Source organism: Prunus dulcis, chromosome 6 (assembly GCF_902201215.1).
Source record: "Prunus dulcis chromosome 6, ALMONDv2, whole genome shotgun sequence".
In the NCBI taxonomy this organism is placed as follows: Eukaryota; Viridiplantae; Streptophyta; class Magnoliopsida; order Rosales; family Rosaceae; genus Prunus; species Prunus dulcis.
In genome coordinates, this window is record NC_047655.1 from 23,463,149 (window position 1) to 23,479,489 (window position 16,341).

At 39.3% G+C, this 16,341-nt stretch overlaps 3 protein-coding genes across 4 annotated transcripts; 1 reads left to right on the forward strand and 2 right to left on the reverse strand.

The window, feature by feature from the left end:
- Nucleotides 1-1,711: 1,711 nt before the first annotated feature.
- LOC117630907 (probable ADP-ribosylation factor GTPase-activating protein AGD6) lies at nucleotides 1,712-5,544 on the forward strand. Of its 2 annotated transcripts, XM_034363763.1 has the most exons (5): nucleotides 1,712-1,861; nucleotides 1,963-2,822; nucleotides 2,943-3,032; nucleotides 4,385-4,883; nucleotides 5,111-5,544. In XM_034363763.1, exons 2-4 carry the CDS (start codon nucleotides 1,989-1,991, stop codon nucleotides 4,880-4,882), a joined length of 1,422 nt encoding a protein of 473 aa, XP_034219654.1. In that variant the 5' UTR covers nucleotides 1,712-1,861; nucleotides 1,963-1,988; the 3' UTR covers nucleotide 4,883; nucleotides 5,111-5,544. The 2 variants fall into 2 exon arrangements, with proteins under 2 accessions (XP_034219654.1, XP_034219653.1); XM_034363762.1 differs by having other exon boundaries at nucleotides 1,712-2,822.
- A 551-nt stretch (nucleotides 5,545-6,095) lies between these two features.
- On the reverse strand, nucleotides 6,096-10,487 carry LOC117630496 (cation/H(+) antiporter 20-like). The gene is made up of 4 exons (XM_034363204.1): nucleotides 10,308-10,487; nucleotides 9,980-10,178; nucleotides 9,066-9,880; nucleotides 6,096-7,244 (listed from the first exon to the last, which is right to left on the reverse strand). The coding sequence occupies exons 1-4, from the start codon at nucleotides 10,485-10,487 to the stop codon at nucleotides 6,096-6,098; spliced, it is 2,343 nt and encodes a 780-aa protein (XP_034219095.1).
- Nucleotides 10,488-10,790: 303 nt separating this feature from the next.
- On the reverse strand, nucleotides 10,791-16,140 carry LOC117632179 (cation/H(+) antiporter 20). The gene is made up of 5 exons (XM_034365602.1): nucleotides 15,891-16,140; nucleotides 15,191-15,713; nucleotides 14,404-14,909; nucleotides 11,532-12,467; nucleotides 10,791-11,374 (listed from the first exon to the last, which is right to left on the reverse strand). Exons 1-5 carry the CDS (start codon nucleotides 16,071-16,073, stop codon nucleotides 10,976-10,978), a joined length of 2,547 nt encoding a protein of 848 aa, XP_034221493.1. The 5' UTR covers nucleotides 16,074-16,140; the 3' UTR covers nucleotides 10,791-10,975.
- Between the last annotated feature and the right edge of the window lie 201 nt (nucleotides 16,141-16,341).

Sequence of the window (16,341 nt, forward strand, 5' to 3'; positions counted from 1 at the left end):
TCCAAAAATTGATGATTTCATTATATATAAAAAACTTATGCAAATGACAAAATAAACCTCAATGAAGTATATGCAATCTAATCTTAAAGGGCAACTTTGTCATTTGGAGATTTTTGTGTGTATAAAATCATCAATCTTTGAATGAAAAATCAATTAGAAGGAGTTTTGTGAAAACAATTTAAAACCTTAGGGGGTGTTCGTGTAATTTCTAAAATTTTAAAAAAATTTGTGAAAAAATCGAAAACCTAAAAGAATGTTAGTGTAAATAACTCAATGTATTTTCCTTCAATATTTCATGCAGGGGTTGGCATATTTATTTACAACATTTTTTTGGAGAGAAATGTTACAGGCTTGAAATCATTTGGGAATTGAAAAATAATCATTTGGGCGTTTCAGTATCTAGCAAAGCTCTAAGCCCATTTGTCTACCTTTATATGGTCTCATTCTTCTGAAATCTTTTCCACCTTTTTCTTTTGAATGTGGCAATGTTCAGTTTCAAGATCCAAAGTTAGAGTGGGCTTCTGGGCCTAATGAATATTGTATAAAATATTCCTTCCCCAAGCCATTGCCTAATAATGTGAACAGCAGTTGTTTATGGAACTACTATTCTTCCAGTTGGAATATTTTTGACTTTTTATGGCAAATATTAGTATCGCATATATGCGACTACTCGAACTCATAAGGTTAAGTCAAAATGTGAGTTAGAGAATATACCATAGCTAGGCCAAGAGGTCGAAGCTACCCTCTCAATCGCTTTTTTATAACCAAAACATCTAATTTTATTGTGCACTCTAATATACGTGAACTATACGTATACTAAATTAACAAAAATAATTGAAAGATAGAGTAAGAGATTATAATGGAATTATAATTCTTCAACAATTTGTCCTGAAATATTTTCGTCACCATACTTATCTGTTTCTTATTTCTTTTTCGGACTTACCAATTTATGGATCTTCTTCTTTTGACAGTCTTCATACTAGAGTAAATTGTTTACACTATAATCAACCGAGCATATCCAGTATCAAAAAGACTAGCACCAAGGCAAACATGCCTTCTCCCCTACTAAAGGAAGACACTCTACCGAAGTGGCTGACACCTGCCGAAGCTCCCGACTGCCGAACTTAATCTCTAAGACACGTGACACCACTACAGCGATTTGCACAAAGTCCCACATCGAAACTTTGTACAAGGCTCCCATTTTTACTTGTACCCGAGTAAAAGAAGTAATTACTTTCTCACCTTTTACCGTTACTCTGTCAAAGTTACCATTTATAGCTGACTTAAGCATCGGAGGGCCTTCGACAGACACCACAAAGGTGTCCGAAGCTTGACGACTACTTCTTCGTCTTTGTCTTCTACAGGTTCTTCTCTTATCGAAAGTTCTCACCTTCTTCCCTGCTGAAGACTCCCCACTTCTCTCTAAGTTGACCCTCCAAAAGAGTAACAACATAAATAATTGTTTAAAACAATAAATTTTGGCTAGTTATAAACTTGCGCGGGAATTGGTTAAAAAAAAAAAAAAACAACAATATAATTGTACGATTTAACAAGATGATGAAATAAAATGAAAGTTGAATGAAATGATAAACTGTCACACAAAATACGTTAACCAACGAATAAAATAACAATTTTTTTTTTTTTTTTTTTGTTGAAACAAATTTAGTAAGTTAGTTGTTTCTAAATTCATTGGAAGGAACAGAGAAGTAAAACTAAAAATCACCGCACGTGCCACCCTTGAGATATGCAGCCAGAGAGCAGTGGACTCCATCTGTTCGTCTAATCCATAAAACTATAAAAAGTGTTCGAAGAATTAACGCTGTCGGTGTTCCCCTAATTCTAATTCCTCTCCCCAAACAGGGTGACATTCCGCCTCCCTTCCTCTCAATTAAATTCTCTCTTTTTTTTTTTCATAAATTTTGATCTCAATTTTTTGATCCGATTTTGTACAATCCGATTCAGATCGGAACGGATCGTAACCCCAAAAAATGGCGGCATCTCGGCGGCTCCGGGACCTGCAATCGCAGCCAGGGAACAAGATCTGCGTCGACTGCTCCCAGAAGAACCCGCAATGGGCTTCGGTATCCTACGGCGTCTTCATGTGCTTAGAGTGCTCCGGCAAGCACCGCGGCCTCGGCGTCCACATCTCCTTCGTCCGATCCGTCACCATGGACTCCTGGTCCGAGATCCAGATCAAGAAGATGGAGGCCGGTGGCAACGAGCAGCTCAACGCCTTCCTCGCCAGCTACGGCGTCTCCAAGGAGACGGATATCGTCACCAAGTACAACACCAACGCCGCCAGCGTCTACCGGGATCGGATTCAAGCCCTAGCCGAGGGGCGTCCTTGGCGGGACCCACCCGTCGTGAAGGAGACCCTAGGGTTCGGGAAATCAAAGCCACCTTTGGCCCATGGAGGCGGCGGCGGCGGCAGCAGGGGTGGTAATTCGGGGAACAATGGGGGGTGGGATAGTTGGGACGACGACGGTTTCAGATCGTCGAACGATATAAGGAGGAACCAGTCGACCGGCGACTTCAGAGCTGGTGGTGGTGGTGGTCATGGTGGTCGTGGGGATGGTGGATATGGAGGAAGCATGCCCGCCAGGTCGAGGTCTACGGAGGACATTACGAGATCGCAATTTGAGGCCTCGGCGGCGAACAAGGAGAGCTTTTTCGCCAGAAAAATGGCAGAGAACGAGTCGCGGCCGGACGGGCTCCCGCCCTCACAGGGCGGGAAGTATGTCGGGTTTGGATCGAGTCCCGCGCCTTCCCAGAATCATCAGAATGTGAATGCGCAAGGCGATGTGTTATCTGTTGTTTCTCAGGTTGCATTATTTTTGTTTTTGTGTTTATTTTGATGTGTGATTGATTGTAGCTGGAAATGGCTGAATATTGATACACATTACATGTATGTTTTTGGTTTTGCACTTTTGTCATTTGAATAGGGTATTGGTAAGTTATCTTTGGTTGCTGCGTCTGCGGCTCAGTCGGCTGCGAATGTAGTCCAGGCAGGCACGAAAGAGCTCACTACAAAGGTATTTTATTTGTCACTCTTAATTTTGTTTGATGTTAGATGACCATTCTGCCAGGCATAGGCATTGTATCTCTGTTCATGCATATTTATTATGTCTCCTAGTTCCAGTAGAGTTGCTGGTTTGCAATTTCTCTTATAGTGGTAGTTCGAAATTATTGAAATGCTATGCACGAAGAATCCGTTGTTGTGGTTATTGAAATGCTATAGACGTAATGGGTTTAATGCTTATATTGAATGCTGTGAATGGAGGAATTTTGTATGTATACTGCGTTTCTTTTGGCTATGGTAATAAGATATATGTTTGGCGCCACTTTTTCTGTTTGTTTGTGCTTTTGTCAGTCCAATGACATACAACTTCATGCTCCGTGCCTGTAATATGAAATGTATTTGGAGATAGGTAATTCTAGTTTTACTGCAATAGAAAACAGAAATAAACTAAACTAAACTAAAACCAAAAGATCTCTTACTTTCTAACGTAACTAATATCAGGTACTCATTAAAAATAATTCTATTTCAGCATTCCATTTGGATCACCTTTAGAGAAGGACAAGGAATAGAAAATTGGTAGTATTCTGAATGAAAAAGCTACATTCTCTTTGTTCTTTCAAATATTCCGATAAGTTGGGTGAACAGCCCTGAAAAAGCTACCTCTGTTATTCATTTTCACCCTTTTTCACCATTTCTACTATTTTTTAACTATCAAATTCCAAATTTAATAGGTTAACTCCTCAGAACTTGAAGCTAATGACTTGCTTCATGGATGTAGTAAACACTAGTGTCTGGATCTCCCGTCTTAACATATCAAAGTACCATTATAAATCGTAACGTCTCCATTTGACATTAAAAAAAAATTACAAAAACACTCTAGCCCAGCCCTCACATGGTGTCAATTACTGGCAAACCACCACTGCTAGTCATTGTTTTAAGTAACAGCCAGATTAAATTTTATTCCCCCTTGGGTATTAGATCAACCTAAATATCCTGAGGTTTGAAAATTTATGAACCCGTTACCATACTACAAATGTAAGGCTATTTTGAGGGGCAAAAAAATCTATTATGAGGAAGACACATCTTGGTCGTAACCCGTTACCTTTGTTTTCTCTTTGTTTTCTTTCTTTTTTACATTGCTTTGAGTTTTGAGAAAGGTTTGTGTGTTTTTAGTCTTCATCTCTATGGGGGTGTGTGTGTGTGCATGGGTGAGAGAGAGAGAGAGAGAGAGAGTTGTTTTATTTGCTTTCGGATTAACTTAATATTCTGCATTTTTTTTTTTTACAAGGAATGCATATATTGTAAGCTATCTTTCCAATTTCTGAACTTTGATAAAGGAGTTGTGTGATTAAACTCTTATAACAGGTGAAAGAGGGTGGCTATGATTACAAGGTGAATGAAACTGTTAATGTTGTCACTGCAAAGACTACAGAGATAGGACATAGGACTTGGGGGATTATGAAAGGGGTCATGGCAATGGCTTCACAAAAGGTTGAAGAGTACACTAAAGACGGAACAACCTGGAAGGCTGATAATAACTGGCAACGAAATGATAGTGAGCAAAATGGATATTATCAAGAGTTTAAACAGGAGAATAAACAATGGAATTCTTCTGGAGGGGGGCAATCATCGAGTGGGAATTTTAATTCTTACGGCTCGAGTTCTTGGGATGATTGGGACCAAAAAGACAATAGGAAGCAAGAGACTACTAAGGGAACGGGATCCAATAGCAGTGACGGTTGGGCTGGCTGGGATGATGGCAAAGACGATGGATTTGATCATTACCAGAGTGCATCTGTTTCGAAGGCTGCTGGTCACAATGGGAAATCGGATTCAATGTGGACTGGGGGAGGCTTTAACTAAGGTTAGTGTATATATCCTGAGGAACATACTTTCATTGTAATTTAAAACTTTTTCCCTGTTTTGTCCATTTTGTGTTTAAAAGTAGATTGTATCTTCACCACAATGCTATTTCACCACTACAAGAGGGTGCTAGAAACGTTATTTGTCTTGAATTGTATTTGGCTATGATATGCAAATTTTGGGACTCATTCCTGTTTTGGTTGTGTTTTGCTTTGTGTGTCCAAGTAGAATCTTACATGGTCTCAACAAATTTCTGGTTGACCCATAAGTTGCGGACACAAATTATTAGCACGCAAATTGAAGGCTGCCAAGATTGATGCCTAAGGTGAAGGAAATGGAATTTGGTGAATGTGGAATTTGTTAGCAGCTGCTGCTGACTAATTGGTTGGTTGGTGATAAATTGGATTTGAGATCCATTTCCATGGAAAAAGACACTTTTGTTGAGTTTAGTATATTTGCAGAAAACGTTTTTTTTTTCCTTTATTTTTCTTTCATCTTTAAAAGATTTTATGTAACTTAATTGGGGATATTTGGTGTTTTTCAAAGTTGTTTATATGTGTACAACTATTCACAAGAGGGTTAATTGCCCAATTCAAAAGAGTACTGAAATGTTCGAATTTGTTTGTGAGATTTGAGGAATGAAAATTTCTTTTAATTTGCAATGGTTCTAAGTATGTTATCCTAATCCGTCATTTGTGTTCTGATATGTTTTCTCCGTTTGAAATCCCAGTAATCAGCAATCAATTGAAGGCATTTTCTTTGTTGAATTATTGGCATGGTATAGTTCTCGCATCCTCCAGAGAGTAATTTACTGCTATGAATAGCACGATTCCGATGCGATGTCCTCCGAGACCAAGAACAATTAGTTTGCATAATAGAAAAAACTACATTCTGCCTCTCGAATCTTAACCCGGGGTATCTTTCTTCTTCTCTGTTCTACTGCTTTATTTGTTTCAGATACCCTACAATAATCTTAAGCGCTGATTCCATCCTCTGGTCATAAAACTTGGGGGGGGTCTTTTTGTTTTCTTAACTTTTTACAAGGAGATAAAACTAGCAAATGCATTGATCGATCTGCTAACATTATTAACAAAATTGAACTAAACTCCATTATTCGTAATTTTTTTAACATGTGGAGTCTGCCTCGGCAAATGACAAACTAATTTACATAGCTACAATTACAAATCCTGATCTCCAACTGCCTTCAATCAATTCATTTTTTACTTCCTGGTGCTTGTATCACAAGTATGGAGGACAAGATCCCATGTGAGGACGAAGCTAATGCATCTCCAATTGGTCCCAGTTCAGCATGCTCCAGCTGCTGGTGAGCCAGTTCTGCAACCATGGCTGGGTGGTGCTGCTCCTTCCCCACGATAACCAGGTCGTATTCCGTGCTCCGACCTATACTCACTACCGTCTCTGCACCGGCCACCACCTTCTCTATGTATTCCACTGACTCATTAGACCTCTTCAGCTCTGCCACTGCAGCCTCATCAACTTCCCTCTCATGGCTCTGCTCCAAGCTGTCTGTTCCCTCAACCTGAATGCACTTCACAACTGTGACCATAACACTTGGATGCGCCAGTCTCCTTCCAAACTCCAAAGCCTCGCGGTCGTCGGGTCCACCCTCAAACAAAACGCACACCCTCTTCGAAATGGGGGCACTTGATTGCGCTGCACGCCTCTCAGGTCTGCCACCAAATCCACGATCCACAAACAATGCCACCGAGCAATTTGCACTGCTTAATACCCTCTGATTGACCCCTCTCCAATCATGCCCCAAATTCTCCATTGTCTCTTCACCCCCTGTTCTGCAGTGTCTGTTAAAAGGCAAGATGATGATCGACACCCTCTTTTCTTCCGCGACGTGGAGTATGTCCTGGTGCATTGTGGACAATGCCGAGATGGCCGTCGTGTGGCGGATGGTGACTTGACCAACTCTACCATAAGCCTCAAATGCTGCCGGGATTTGGTCCCGTGAAACCCCTTGACATAAGCGGTTGATGAAAGGAAAACCATTTTTTCGAACACGGTGTGCCATCATAATCGAAGATGAACGATCAGTGAGCTCAACAAGATGCATGACGTAAACTTTGAGGGGCGGTGAGTTTTCGAAGGCGGTTCCGGTTGACTCTATGAGGTTGATGAGGGAGGGTACGCTTCGGGGGCCATGAATGCAAGCAAGGATTCGAAGGTCCTTTTGTTTCTTTGAGCTTTTGGTTAGAGAATGTAAGAGACGGGGAGTTGGAGAAGCAATAACGTCCCATGAGGGATTGTAAATGGCCATCACCGCCGGAGTTGTCATGAAGGTGGTGAAAAGTGCCATCAGGACTAAAATAGCAAACATCTCGTCGTTTAGAATCTGCAAAGCGAAGTTTCCAAAAGTTAATCCCCCAAGGTGGCAATAACAGGACTAGATAGCAAACAAACATAGATGGATGGACAGTGAGCACATCCCTCAGGCCATCTCCAAAGCACCCGGAAACTCAAAATCCAAATTTGACTCTTAATATCAAACCCAAAAGCCCAAACTCAAATTTTGGGTTTGAATATACTTAAAACTCATATACTCGCTTCAACTGTCTCTCTATAACATTCAAGCAGATCTTGTCTTTGTAAGAGATGTAGCTTATGGAGTTTATAGATATATGGTCTCTTTAATTGTGTTATTATCTACCATATTATTGAGCTTTTAAAACAATTAGCTGACATTGGATTTAGTTCACACATTTTTGGTTTTAGATGTAGGTCTTTTGACATTTACTACTTTTTCTGCTGTTTCGATTTTACCCTTAATGTAAATAAGGAAAACACATTGAAAATATAAATTTAATGCATTATTTCCTGGTAATGAATTTCAGAATTTAAATTTTGAATTCTTTCCTTAATAATATTTATCTATATATTGATAAAATACAATTTAATCAATGAAAAATAAAGACCCACATATTATACCAATTATTCAGGCAAACACCCACATGAAATTATGTACCTAACATATAGGTAAATAATGTTATTATTAGCAATGGAAAAAACTTAGTGATAAATCGTGTTACCTATAAGTTAGGAACATAAATTAGAAGACTACTTATAAGTTGGATACAAAAATAGACAAATAAAAATTATATGTTACCTATTAAAAAATAAGGTACATAAAATACTATTATTCATTGTCGAAAATATGAAAAACACGTAAATACTTATGCAATAGGCAATAGAACAATATACATACACCATAGGATAATATATCTACAAGAGTATATGTAATATACTTCTACCATAGGAACAAATGAATTTCAAGAGACTTTCCGTATCTGACATCAAAATTTACGTCAAAATGGTTCCCAAGAAAAGTTGCCAACAAGTGTCACCAGTATTAGTACCGTTTGAGGAATATTCTGCCATAATTCTCAGTATATTGTAGGCTTATTTTTTGAAATTGTCTTTCGTCCTTTCACTAGTGGTAGTTTTTCATAGAGGCTACTGATGTGAAGAAGAAGTGGGAGAACAGTTCTTGGGGTAGGAAACTAATTCAAAGAGGAGAGAGAGGTTTTTATTTAAATGCTCTCTAGGATATGTTTGCAATATTTTCCTTTTCTATTTAATGGCAAAGTTATAAATGGCTAATTATTATCACATAAATTACTATTACCTTAATCAAAATGGACAATATTGGAACAAAAAATTATTTTTAAAAAAAAATTACATCAGAAAATATTAAAAAATAAATGTAATCCTATGTGGCACAAGAGTCAAAAGACTTGTATCAAAGTATCCAAATTTGAGAATTAAACCAACTTTTGAATGAAAATTTGGATATATATATATATATATATATAAACTTTTCTTTAAAAAAAAAGCTTCCTTCCTATAAAGCAAAGATGGAAAAACTAAGTGTTGTGTGACCTGGGTTTGCACTATGAATTAATTTTTCAGTCAAATAATTAAAAATGAAAATGAGACGAAAATTCAAAGTTTAGTGACTAGCATATATAAAAAAATCTTTATTATAGTACATAGTGCGTTTGTGTGACCAGAGTGTGTTACAAAAATGGAATCTGCCGTAAAATAGAATAATTATAGTGTAGTAGTGAGGTAGGTTCATGTAGTATTATAACAAGCATATATGTTTATATTTTATATTATTATTAGTGGGTATTTGTAAAATAAAAAATACACGTACCTTCTTTTCCTTTCCAATATTGAGAACAATGAGCTCTACCAACCCTTTGGTGTTCATCAACACACCCAAAGCCAACGACTCTCTTACTGGTATCATACACAACATGGCAACCAAAAACGTTCCCAAAATCTTCCCTGTGCAGGACACTGATATCACCAAAGCCAACAGTCCCCATGCCTTAACCCCTTGAATTTTAAACACATCCGTCCTCAACCCACTTGAAGCAAAGTAGAGAGGAAGAAGCAAACCAGACACAAAATCTTCTATCCTTTTGGTCAGTTTGGCTGCAAACTCACCCCCCTTTGGGATCGTTAACCCGAAAACAAAAGCTCCGAATATCGCATGGACACCGATGAGGTCTGTCATAAACCCGGATATCATTACCCCGGCTAGGGTTAAGCAGATGTAGGCCTCGTCCACTAAGCCATCATTGGATGAGCTGCGTTTGGCTACCCAGTTCATGAAGGGCCTGACCAAAGTTAGCTGAAAAGCAACAAAGGCAACACCTGAAATGAGAACCCAAAGGGATACTAAGGGGCTTTTGTGGTTCCCTCCGGCTAAGGCCACGGCCAATGCCAGCAATATCCACGCAGCGAGGTCGTTGAAGGCTGCTGCTGCCATTGCTGTTTCGCCAACGCGAGTTGTGAGCAGTTTGAGCTCTGCTAGGATGCGTGCGAGGACAGGGAAAGCGGTGATGGAGAGAGCTACCCCAATGAACACAAGGCACTGAGCGTAGCCCACTTTGTTCTCCCCATGGATGGCTTTGCGCATGAGGAATGTGACCCCTACTCCTAAGAGAAAGGGGAGGGAAATGCCTGAGAGAATTTGAAGATAAAAGTTTCAAAATTTGAGTGAAATTTACTAAAAGAAAATATTGGAAAATATATTGTATCAGATTGAAATTTGGACCATGCCTGCAATGGCTATGGTGATGGCTTTTCTGCCACTGCGGCGAATGGAGCTCAGATCAAGCTCAAGGCCAACAAGAAATAAGTAAAAGAGAAGGCCAATGCTTGCTATGGATTCGAGTATGGGGGTGCTCCATGAAGGGAATATGATCTGCAAGAAGTGTTTGTTCCGGCCAAGTGCTGATGGTCCCAACAAAATCCCACCCTGAATTGTACGCAAGAAAGTAAAAGCAAACATTCTTTTCAGTCATGCACAAAAGAAAAAGAAAAAAAAAAACGTAGTTTTAGACACAAACACGCATATATCAGCAAAAAAAAGAAGAAAAAACAGTACTAATATTTCAGCGATGACTTTAGGTTGGCGGAGTGGCTTGAGAAGTAATGCGAGGAGGCGGCTAACGAAGAGGACGAGAGTGGTTTGAACTATCAACAATGGGAAGGCATGGTGCAAAGGGTTGTCACCTTGCCAAGCCCCATCTGATGAAGTTCTCATAGTGGTTATGTTGAGCTCCATGGTTGGTGGTAATTGAAAGTTAGATTAACTCTGAACCCTAAATGACTGGCATCTTTGTTCTTCACAATGGTGAATTGAAATTAAATGAGTAGCTGATGATTGATTCTTATAGGGGATAAGAAAAGTACCAAGTGTCCTCAAGTCAAACCTACTGCCTTAATTACCCACCCTGTTTACATGTATAAACAACGCTGCCTCCAACTAGAAGGCAGATAATTGCTCCTCCCACTTAAGTCAAGTTCTTTTGTTTATTGTTCGTTATGCGCCACCAATTAATCCAGTGCTCATCATATTGCTTCTTAATTAATCCCTTAATCATTGCTTTGCCTTGTCATTAAATTTCTAAACTCTGATATCATTAGCTTGGCTCTTTTTCTTCAACTTCCATCATAAGTTGATAACAAAACCTAATCTCACATATTTTTTGGACAAGGAAACTCGTAACAAAACAATACACTTTATATGACGAACACGTTAATTACTTTTGGTCACACAGATTCCTTAGAAATTTCAAGCACATTGCTGGAAGATTCATCTGCTACGAACCTTTCGTATTCATGGTGCACTATCTTTGACATGGGAGTCTCCACGGCATGCGCTACGTCATGTCGTTGAATCACAAGGACTGATGAGACCACTCCATGATCTGATGAGGCCAACATGTCTCCAACGGGGCCTAACTCCGCGTGCTCTGCTTGCCGGTCTGCCAATTCTGCTACCATAGCTGACGGGAAACGCCCTTTTCCCACGACCAATAGGTCTTGATCTCCACTTCGTCCTGTGGCCAACACCTCCTCTATAATGTTATTGGCTCCCACTTTCTCTATGTACTCTGCTTTCCCATCCCACTTGCTTCTGAACTCAGCCATTGCACCCTCATCCAGTTTCTGATGATCAAATTTTACCATAAATTAGTACATACGGAAAAAGTTAAACGAGCTAAAATTGTGTGATTTGACTAATCTTTTAGTGTAACACGGACAGGGTGATGTGACGAATGTGTGGTTATAGATGGAGGACCTATTGCAATGTAGGCACAAATACCTTTTCTTTCTCTCTGTCCATTTCAGCTGTGGAGAAGCTATAGCTATTATCGATGGACTTCGAGGGTGAGGGCTTTAACATAAGCCCATGAGGCCCATTACTCTCCAAGCCCTCTTTCTCGACGAATCTCACAACCGTCACTTTAACTGCCGGGTGTTCGGCCATCCTACCACCCAACTCCAAGGCCTCGCGATCATCAGGCCCACCCAAAAAAATAATGCATATCCGTTGGGTCAGGATGGTTGTAGGCCCAGGAGTTTGTGATCTAGGGCGACCAAATCCACGGTCTACGAGCACTGCAACCGAGCACGGTGCATTTTGAAGCACCTTTTGGTTGACCCCTCTCCAACTGTGGCCCACAATCTCCGTTGTCTCCTGATCATCACCGTCAAACCTCAATTGTTTGTGGAAGGGCAAGATGATCATCGCTGCCCTCTTATCTTCGGCCACGTGGCATATATCTTCATACATTGTGGACATAGCTGAAATTGCTGTCGTGGGCCGGACCGAGACACGACCCAATTGGCTATAGGCTTGGAAAGCCCCGACAATGCTGTCGTGGAGCTGGCCTCGGCCCAACCGATTAAAGAAGGGGAACCCATTTTTTTGAGCTCTTTGGACCATGATAATGGAAGAAGAGCGTTCAGTGAGCTCCACAAGGTGCATAAGGAAGAGTTTGAGTTGGGATTTCTTGGAGCTCCGAATGGACTCAATGAGGCCAATGAGTGAAGGCACATTGGGAGGCCCATGAACACATGCGACCACTCGAAGCTCGTCTTTGAAAGCCTCGCTGGTCGAGAGGTCACCTAGCTTGCGGCGAGGGCGCAACGAGATGCCACGTGCCGGCTTGTAAATGGCCATCACTAGAGGACTTGTGATGAAGGTGGTGAAGAGTGCCATGAGGACTAGAATAGCAAATGTCTCATCATTAAGCACCTGTAATTAAATAACTAGTAATTCTTAAGATAACATTGTTTAACCCAAAGTTGCAAAAATCACACATCTTTGATATCATGTCAAGTTGTCACATACTTTTTCACATAATACTATTAAAAACATGTTTAATGGATAATCTGACAACACAACGCATATACCAACATATAAAACAATATTAATAGACAGCTCTTATAGACGTCCTCAAATATATAGTTAGAAATCTTGCACGCAAACAAAAAATTCATAAGATATATATACATATATATATATATATATTTTATATATAACACAAAGTTGCAAATTTATATATGTATATAGTTGCAAATTTATACTTTCCCCCAAAACCATTACCTTTAGAATATGTAACTGATTTTCTAGAAAGGCCAAACACACCAAGTTAAAGGGCAATGCTACAGACAATTTATATATATATATATATATTATTTAGACGCCCTTAAATAGAAAGTTGAAGTCTTGAAGACGAAACAAAGGGTAATAATTCATCAAATTTCTTACATCAATAATTGATATAAATTTATTTTTTTGGTCGAACTAATAATTGAGATTATACAACCCAACTTTAATCTTTGGATGGATTCACAATAAAGCCAAGGCAAACAGGACAAGCTTTACCCAAAGTCCTTGCTTTTTAACCTTTACAAAACTTGGCTGTGTCCCTTATTCTATTCTTTTCATGACTCTATCTTTGTGGCAAAAAAATTGGCACTGTGTGAGTGTTTGTTGCTTTTTAATTTTCTGAAGACACGTAACTGTTTAAAGGTCCGTTTAATAATTATTTTAATTTTAGTTTTTAATTTTTAATTTTTGTATAAAAAAGAGGGAAAATCAAAGTGAGAATGAAAATAAAGATGAGATTGAGAGGAATGATGATACGAGAGGATGTGAGAAAGGAATAACAAAAACTAAAAAATTAAATTTATTTGAAATTGTTTTCACTTTTGTTACTCCTCCTTCCCATCATTCCTTGTCATCATCTTCTCAATTTTATTCTCACTCTCATTTTCACTCTAATTTTTTTTAAAATAAAAATAAAAATTGTTATCAAACCACCATATTAAGTCGTCATGCAGGGTGAGGATTGATATGAGCCACACAAGAGTTCATGGATTGGCCAAAAGCTTTTAGGAAAATGGAGGGGGGATCAATCAATAAAGCAAAAAAGAAGTGACATAAAGTTCCAATTTCCGCTGAATGCAGTGTAAACAGACAATAACGTAAACGACGGATTAAAAAGAGGAGGGTAAAAGTTGATCTGTCGTTTTCAAATGATATTGCAAATGATTCCCTAACATGGCCCCCAACAACTAGAACCGGCTGCCTTAAGTTAATCCCATGCTAAAAAGTATTGATTAGCTGATATGATGAATTAGTTGTGATACATGCACATGAAACCTAAGTTAATTATATTCTCAAGTTGAGTTGATTTTTATTTGAATCTATTTGTTTGAATTCACAGTCTGACATAACACGGCACCAAATAACATTACACAATTTACATTCATTTTTTTATATGGGAGATTTTATGTTTGACGAGATGTCAAGTAATGATCAATTATGTTATTATCAGTGTCTCACATTTCAAATCCAAATCCGACTTTCACACAATAAGATATTTTATAAATGTATAATCACTTCTTTTGAGAACAAGTGGAGAGGATACCTTTTTGTTACATTTGTATGAAATGTATGATTAAATTGTAACTATTTTTTTTTTTTTAAACACTTTCCTTTAAATAGGTGTGGAGAGGACCAAAAAAAAAGAGCTTTGGTCATCATACTACAAGCAAGAACATGTTAATCATACATGGCAATTCAATCAATTTTCATACTTGTTATAGTAGTGCATATATATAAATAATTAAAATGCAGATGTAAATGGTGGTGGAAATCAATTAAATAAATAATTATGACTGACCTTTTTCTCCTTGCCAATATTGAGAACAATGAGCTCAACCAAGCCCTTGGTGTTCATGAGCACACCAAGCGTCAAGGACTCCCTAACAGGGATCTTAAACATCAAAGCCACAACAAACGTTCCCAAGATCTTCCCAGCGCAGGCCGTGGATATAACCAGAGCCAGCAGCCCCCACGCCTCTCCTCCCTTGATCTTCGCCACGTCCGTCTTCAACCCACTTGAAGCGAAGTAAAGTGGAAGCAACAGACCAGACACAAAGTCTTCCATCCTCTGTGTCAACCTGTCTGCAAACAGTCCTCCTTTTGGAATTGTTAGGCCAAACACAAAGGCTCCGAATATGGAATGAATCCCAATTAGGTCTGTCACGAACCCGGCCACCATGACTCCGGCTAGGGTCAAGCAGATATAGGCTTCGTCCACTGAGTCTTGCTCCGGGGAGCTGCGGCGGGCCACCCAGTTCATGGCGGGGCGGATCACCACCATCATGAAAGCAACAAAAGCAAGACCTGAGATATTCAAAAGCCATTACTTACTACTTACATGGATATACCAAATAGTAACTGAAAATATATAAAATAGCAGAAAAGTCAACATATAAAATTATAATGATTAGGCTTTATACTATTTCTCCATTAAAAGTGAGATTCATTTCCACACAGAGAATGTCCCTTTCTGTTAAATTAATCATACAAAATAATTATATTTATATTTATTTAATATATTAGGTGAAAAAGAAAACTACGAATTATTTTTTGAGGATATTGTATTATTTTCAGACCATATATACCTGAGAGGAAGACCCAGATAGATACCAAGGGGCTCTTCTTGTGTCCACCAACACCATCACCGGCCAAGGCCACCGCCAGTGCCAGCAAGATCCATGCAGCGACGTCGTTTAACGCCGCCGCAGCCATGGCAGTCTCGCCAACCCGAGTGGTCAAAAGCTTGAGCTCCGCTAAAATGCGGGCGAGAACAGGAAAAGCGGTGATGGAGAGGGACACTCCCATGAACACAAGGAACTGGGTGAATCCGGCCTTGTCAGCTCCGTCGATGGTTTTCCGGAGGAGCAAGGCAACTCCGATGCCGCAGATGAAAGGGACAGTTATGCCGGCGAGGGCTATGCCGACAGCGCTTCGGCCACTACGACGTCGGATCGAGCTTAAGTCGAGCTCTATGCCTACGAGGAACAAGAAAAACAGAAGACCAATGCTTGCCACGGTTTCGAGGATTGGGGTGCTCCATGAGGGGAATATTTTGTGTAGGTATTGTTTGTTTCGTCCGAAGGCTGACGGTCCAAGCAATATTCCACCCTATATAATAATTATTCAACACAAGATTAACATTTGACCCCAAAAAAATAAGTAAACACAAAAGATTCACAATATTATATATTAGTAAATGGGGATTCTAAGTTCGAAAATTAAATAAATCAAGTAGATTTCTAATAGTATTGAAAGAGATTTTAAGTATGAAAATAAATAACTTACTGCAATTTCAGCAATGACTTTTGGTTGGCGGAGGGGCTTGAGAAGAAAAGCGAGGAAACGACTAACGACAATGATTAAGGTGGTTTGGACGATTAAGAGTGGGAAGGCGAAGTTTAGAGGATTGTCGCCTTGCAATAAGCCACTTGATGCGGTTTTGATTGAAGTTATGTTCACCGGAGCCATAGTTATGTATGAACTAAGATGTAAAAGGATGACATGGAAAAATCAAACCAATATATATATACAGAGGGAGGGACGGAGGGCAATTGAAGTGTTGGTTATTGCCGCTGTGTGTAATGTGAATTCACTGTGGGCCCAGATTAAATTGGATTTTTTTAATACAAGCTTTTAACGGGAAGTAGAGAATCAGGTCATCTCAGTCATATATGGCACCTAAAAAGTCCAAAACTCATCCCCAGTTATTATGGGTCAAAATAATTTCGAAGGCCAC

Excerpts from the sequence above, each read along its gene's own strand:
- LOC117632179 (XM_034365602.1), bottom strand. The coding sequence starts at position 16,073 with ATGGCTCCGGTGAACATAACTTCAATCAAAACCGCATCAAGTGGCTTA. Across the intron at positions 12,468-14,403 it reads ATATTGGCAAGGAGAAAAAG|GTGCTTAATGATGAGACATT; the intron begins GTCAGTCATAAT and ends ATTTAATTACAG. Across the intron at positions 11,375-11,531 it reads TGGACAGAGAGAAAGAAAAG|AAACTGGATGAGGGTGCAAT; the intron begins GTATTTGTGCCT and ends TTTGATCATCAG.
- LOC117630907 (XM_034363762.1), top strand. The coding sequence starts at position 1,989 with ATGGCGGCATCTCGGCGGCTCCGGGACCTGCAATCGCAGCCAGGGAAC. Across the intron at positions 2,823-2,942 it reads TGTTATCTGTTGTTTCTCAG|GGTATTGGTAAGTTATCTTT; the intron begins GTTGCATTATTT and ends TCATTTGAATAG. Across the intron at positions 3,033-4,384 it reads CGAAAGAGCTCACTACAAAG|GTGAAAGAGGGTGGCTATGA; the intron begins GTATTTTATTTG and ends CTCTTATAACAG.
- LOC117630496 (XM_034363204.1), bottom strand. The coding sequence starts at position 10,487 with ATGGAGCTCAACATAACCACTATGAGAACTTCATCAGATGGGGCTTGG. Across the intron at positions 10,179-10,307 it reads AAGTCATCGCTGAAATATTA|GGTGGGATTTTGTTGGGACC; the intron begins GTACTGTTTTTT and ends CGTACAATTCAG. Across the intron at positions 9,881-9,979 it reads CATCACCATAGCCATTGCAG|GCATTTCCCTCCCCTTTCTC; the intron begins GCATGGTCCAAA and ends AAATTCTCTCAG.